At 33.8% G+C, this 6,249-nt stretch overlaps 1 protein-coding gene across 1 annotated transcript; it reads right to left on the minus strand.

Annotated features, from left to right (window-relative positions):
- Window positions 1-464: 464 nt before the first annotated feature.
- Window positions 465-2,903, minus strand: LOC115952576 (molybdopterin synthase sulfur carrier subunit). The gene is made up of 2 exons (XM_031069748.1): window positions 2,500-2,903; window positions 465-1,084 (listed from the first exon to the last, which is right to left on the minus strand). Exon 2 carries the CDS (start codon window positions 1,022-1,024, stop codon window positions 707-709), a length of 318 nt encoding a protein of 105 aa, XP_030925608.1. The 5' UTR covers window positions 1,025-1,084; window positions 2,500-2,903; the 3' UTR covers window positions 465-706.
- Window positions 2,904-6,249: the final 3,346 nt, after the last annotated feature.

The raw sequence follows: 6,249 nt of genomic DNA on the forward strand, positions 1-6,249 counted from the left end.
GGGTGACAACCAAATAGAATCATTTGAATACCTTGCTGAGACTGTTGCTGGTTCAAAAGAGAAGTCGCCACTATCTACTTAGAAAACAATCCATGTGTAAGCCCAATCACATCTTGGAGAACTTAGGTTCCGTATGCCAGTCTGCTTGGCCATCTTTTTTGACTGTTCACATATGTTGCTTCTCACGTTTCATTCCCTCTGGTTCTGCTTCCTGTTCTAGTTGTTCATTTGTAAATCAGAAAACGCTCTCGTCCTAACTATTTTTACCTTTGAGCTCTTGTTGGGGGCATAAATTGTATCACCTGTAGGCCATCGCAACTTGATCCACGATCTCTCAACTGTCCTCTTGTCCTGGAATAGCTTTAAATCAACACACTCCCAACTGGTGTAGTATTTTTTTTTTTTTTTTTTAAAAAAAAAAAGGTGAGTGAAAAAAAAAAAAAAAAAAAAAAAAAAAAAAAGAACAAAAAGATACATACTTTTCTATTATTTATTATTATTCGGAATACAAAGAAGCACAAAAGCTATAAGTCGTAAGCAGGAATTTCTAACCATACTGTAGACAAAGTTAAACCAATATTTTTTCCCATGAAACCTCAGGTTTCTAGGACAAATATGCTTTTGTATCGCCACTGATGAGAGCCTCACAATCAGACCAGAATGTTGAATACACACATATCAAGTGATAGTTACAGAAGAAAAATAACTAGCCACCACTAATAGGAGGTATAATAGCCAACTCATCTTCGTCTTTAACGATTGCTGACTCGGTAGTGTATTCCTCATTTAGAGCAAGAACGATACACCCACGGATTTCTTCCAAGCTTGGAAACCTGGCAACAAGATTATTTAAACAATCATTGGCAGAGCTACCAGATGACACCTCCAATGGCATCTCATTCAAGCCAGTAAGATCTCGAGCTCTTGCAAAAAACAGAACTTTTATCGTAACAGATGAACCTTTGTTCCCCTCAAGTGTATTGTCCACAGTTTCAGTTTTAATATTTGCTTCCATTGTATCCATCAGAGAACACCAACCCAATCGATTATTGGAGATTAAACATATTTTCCGGCTACAGTAACACTGCAATTTCAAATTTAGTATCATGACAAAGATTAATGCTCATAAAAAATTAACTGTTACATTCAAATTACAATTAATAAATCAATATGCTAGAAGAGACCTTTTTTTTTACATGCTGAATAAGTATCATTTGTGAAATAACAGTTTGAACATTTCCCATAGTGGCCCTACAGCTTGAAGAATGAATTGTAAATTCAAGCCAGTAAGTAAACCCTAAACACATTGATTATTAGATAATAAACTCATCTTGGAGAAATGAATTCTCAAGATTCTAGGTGCTAAAATAAAATCCATGCAAAGGGTGGGTGAAAAAAAACAGTTTCCCATCATGGAGATGGCTCAGTACCTCAGAAGGAAAAATCTGTGCATAATGCTTGCTTGGGATACATGAAAGTTTCTTTCTGACAAGCATATTACTTTTCATGCCTGTATTTTCACCCCAAGAACAGATAATGTAACCAAGAACCATAAATTGACTACATATAAATAACCTCAGTCAATATTATCAAGGCCAAAATAGGCAAAATGGTCTACCACTTTGATTAGGACAAGCTACATCTTTTGATGACCCCCACACAGGCACACAGCCTACATCTTTTGATGACAACTCATTCTCTAAGAATACCTATCTCTCCAGTATTAACTATTAACAAATGAAGAAGCAGTATCAACATGATAGATTGTAATATTTTGGATAGGTAACATGAAAAATTGTAATATTTGAAAGACGAATATGGACTCTACCAACAAGTGGGATTTTCACATACTTCTCACTATCAGGCAGTTAAGGGGGAACAATTGAAGAAACAGCCTTGTTAGGCATAAAATCAAAGTCAATCTGTTAGGTGTTGCAGACAAGTTGTCTCAAAGAAGAACCAAGAACCCCTTCTTGTGGATTTTTAAGAAGTTCCATGTGACAAAACACTCAAATTTACAGTGTACTGATTAAATAAGAGCCTGAAAACACCATGTTTTTCTGATAAGAAAAAACTGTAATTCATATTCAACATGTATCATTGGATTTATCCAAAAAAAAAAAAAAAAAAACATAAAACATGTTTCATTGGACAAACTAATTCCTTATGGTTTTATATTCCATTCAAAGTGAAACCCACACTAGAAAAACCAAGAGGAGAAACCTAAACAGAAAAAGTCAGCCCAATCCATAATTACCATCCAAAACAAAATACCCGAAACAATTTCTTGGTTCTTAATACAAATCACAATAATGGAAATGAAAAAAATCATAATAAAAAACAACACAAATTTACAACAATACAAGGCCCAGATGAAAACAACCTGTAAATCCCACAAAACAGAGTTTATTTCCTTTGTTTTCTCAGCAACCAATTATATGTTATAAAAAAGAAAAAATAAAAAAAAAGAAAAAAAAAAAAGAAAAAGAGAAAACTTACTGGGCAGTACAGTCGGCGCAATAGTGGATTCGGGATATACTTCACCGAAGATGCAGAGTTCACCGAAGATGAAGAGTTCGAGCGCGGAGAGAGAGAGAGAGAACAAGAAGAAACGAATGGTTTACTCTATGCTATGCCGATTGGGGTTTTTCAGATGAGAATATATTCGGGCAGGCTGTCCAATAAAATCCTGCCACGTCATCCTTTTTAACTAATCACTTAAATCCCTCTCCAAACAAAAAACGAATTACAAAATGTTGACTTAAATTCCCCACTTTCTTTCTTTTCTTTTCCCTTCCTTTCTCCCAATCCAAACAGAGCATTTCTCAAAAAAGAAAAGAAAAAAAAAAAAAGACCCATCACTGGCCTCTGTGCTCTTCCCCTCAAGCATGAACTTAAGCTGAGAAATCTCCATCTCTTGCTCCTTATTCATGACCAGAAGCTCTCTCTCACTCCTCAACACCATAGCCAACGTCCTCGTGTTCTCCTTCACCTCCTTCTTTTCTTACTGTCAAACACTGTCGTTTCATTCCCAGTCCCAAACAGCTTCTTATACAAGCCTTTGAAGCTCGTTCCTTTCCTCGCCGTCTTCTTCAAGTCCTCTGCAATCACATCCAACGAAATCACCATCTTCACCGCCTTCGACGAAGAAGATGATGGCTTCTTCTCCATGAACTTCTTCACCATTGTGGCTAAGTTGGGATTTGAAGGCTTGGATTTGGTGTGGGAGGACAGATCGGACGGCTTGGAGGACAACGAGTGCTTTTGAAGCAAGATGAAGATGAAGAGTTCAGCTTGAGTTGCTTGTTTAGTTGTTCAGTGGATGAAGATTGGTCGGAAAAGTGATATAAGAAAAGAAAGAAAGGGAGCCAACATTTCTTTATCTGTTCTCTGTTTGGAGAGGGATTTAAGTGATAAATTAAAAGAAGATGTTTAAAAATAAAATAAAATAACTAAAGTTTTTCCTGCAATTTTTAAGATAATCATCTACCTTTATAAGAGATAAATGGCCAGTTTATACTTTAAAGTTTATACCTAATAATTTTCGTAAAATGTGAAATGGCCAGTTTACCCTTCAATTTTATTTAGAGCATCTCAAGCAGATTAGACAAATTTTTGTACTATTTAGAGAATAAACAGTAACTTTTACCTTTTAGTTACCCATTTTTTCAAATACTTTCTAACAAATTTTCTATCTTATTTAAATATTATTTCTTCATTCATTATTTATTTTTTTTAACAACTACACATCTTTCAACATTTTTTTATTAGCCCATCAGACTTGATGAGCTACTATTCATGAGCCAAAAAAAGTTTAGGATATAGAGAGTCCATTAGAGAATGAACAGTAGCCTATTTTGTGGGTTTACTCTCTAAATTTGAGAGCATTTTGTATTTAGCTCTCTTGTTGGAGATGTTCTTAGACCCGTTATAAGGATTTTTTTTTAATGGTTGCAAAATTGAGTATTTACATACTCTATACTGTATATAGTTAGTAAAATACAGTACCTATTTGATACGGTAAATATATGGGCGAGTATGATTTAACATCTTTTTAAAAAATATGTTTCAGCATCTTGTTTAATACAGTAAGAATACAGACGGTATAATTTGACAGCTTCTGTTAGATATGAATCTTGGTGTTGATAGGATACTTTTCATTTTAAGAAGCCGTATTCAACAATATGATATAGTTACATCCTTCCCTTAATCAACGTGTCAGTACTTTTAGATGAAAATAACGCATTTAGTTCCATGCAATTGGGAACTAATCGTCAGACACAAGTTTTTTTTTTTTTTTTTTTTTTTTTTTTTTTTTTGGTGAGAAAGAAGACTAAAATTTTTATAAAATCAGCCAAGATCGATGAAGAGTACATCAATTAAGTGTGGTGGAACATTCTCCACCCACACTGACAAACCTCTGACATTTCTTGCATGTCTAGCTAGGTTATGGGCTATTTTATTACCATCTCTACGTACATGGGAGAAGTTTATGCAAGTATTTGACACAAGCATGGACTTAACTGATTCCAGTAGGTGTCAGACACAAGTTTATTTCAGTTTTACATACATATGCGTAATATACATGTATATTGCATGTACTTACTAACTAGAGTATGTACCATATAATCAAATATTTATATTTTTCAAACAAAAAATCTGTATTTCCTAATATATTTTTCCATCAAACCCTAGGCACCCTAAAAGATATATAAACCCATAATTATACTTGCTTGCCAGCAAGAAAGCCATAAATCCCTTTTTCTTCTCAACATTGTCATCACTGGAAAATGGCAAATTTTCGTCCAAAATTTTAGGAAAAATTACACTTTATCACCTTAAACTATACCACATATTACACTTTGCATCCTAAACTTTTTGAATACATATTTTGCACCCTAAACTATGATCCTTGTTACATTTTGCACCCTGACATTAAGCTTGGTGTTAACTTGGATGGAAATTCAAAGTTTAGGGTGCAAAGTGTAATAAGAAATATAGTTTAAGGTGGTAAAATGTAATTTTTCATTTATTTTTAATAGATTGAGTAGGGGGCAATTGGATATTTTCACATAGTGTCATACTTTTCCATACCACATATTACACTTTGCATCCTAAACTTTTTGAATACATATTTTGCACCCTAAACTATGATCCTTGTTACACTTTGCACCCTGACATTAAGCTTGGTGTTAGCTTGGATGGAAATTCAAAGTTTAGGGTGCAAAGTGTAATAAGAAATATAGTTTAAGGTGGTAAAATGTAATTTTTTATTTATTTTTAATAGATTGAGTAGGGGGCAATTGGGTATTTTGACATAGTGTCATACTTTTCCATCCAAATTAACATCAAACTTAACATCAAGGTGCAACATGTAACAAAAGTCATAGCTTATGGTACAAACATTTAAAAAACTTATGATGCAAACTGTAAGATAAGATATAGTTTTAGGTGGTAAATGTAATTTCCCTAAAATTTTATTAAGTAACCAAATCCCGTAAACTAAACCTCTTTCTACTAGAAAATTACTTTATGTTATTGTTACATAGCCAAAGCACATTAAGACCAAATTTTCATAAAAGTCAAAAGTTAAAATAGGTTATGAATTGTTATATACCATATGATGTGAATCTCCCTTGAATTTTGAACAAATACTAATATTGGACTCACTGAAAGTGACTACCAATATTGGGCTTACGTACAACCACATTATGTTACAGGTTAAGAACTTTTTTTTTTTCTGTCTGGTAAGATAGGCTTAAAAGGTGCATCCCATACAGAAGACTGAAAATTGTGCAGTTTCTCATTCATGAATCAGTAAAATAGAAAACATTGTTTGAAAATTATGATCCAAAACAATGACAACTCAAGGCGCTGAGCTGAAAAAAAAATTAAAAAATAGCAAGGCGAGTCATTGAAATCCATTTGCGGGCGCCATCCACAAGGCAGAGTAAGAATGGCAATAATTCTATTTGCATTAAGGGAATGTTTCAAGTCACTTCTCCATTGTGAGGAGAGTAGAAGATACGAATACAATTAGAAACACCAAAAAGCCAGGCATTTCTATGAAAGATGTCGGAAAATAACAAGAGCCAAGTTGATTCGGATTCAATAAAAAAGGCTTAATGCATAGACAACTCAACTGATAGAACCAGCTTTTCATGTTCCAATTCAACACATGTAGTTCAGAATTAACTTTTCTTGTGCGCAATACCCATTACATGTATCATACTCAAAGCAGCAACCTCA

This window comes from Quercus lobata, chromosome 7 (assembly GCF_001633185.2).
Source record: "Quercus lobata isolate SW786 chromosome 7, ValleyOak3.0 Primary Assembly, whole genome shotgun sequence".
Classification (NCBI taxonomy): Eukaryota; Viridiplantae; Streptophyta; class Magnoliopsida; order Fagales; family Fagaceae; genus Quercus; species Quercus lobata.

Coding starts and splice junctions, on each gene's coding strand:
- LOC115952576 (XM_031069748.1), bottom strand. CDS start 1,024: ATGGATACAATGGAAGCAAATATTAAAACTGAAACTGTGGACAATACA.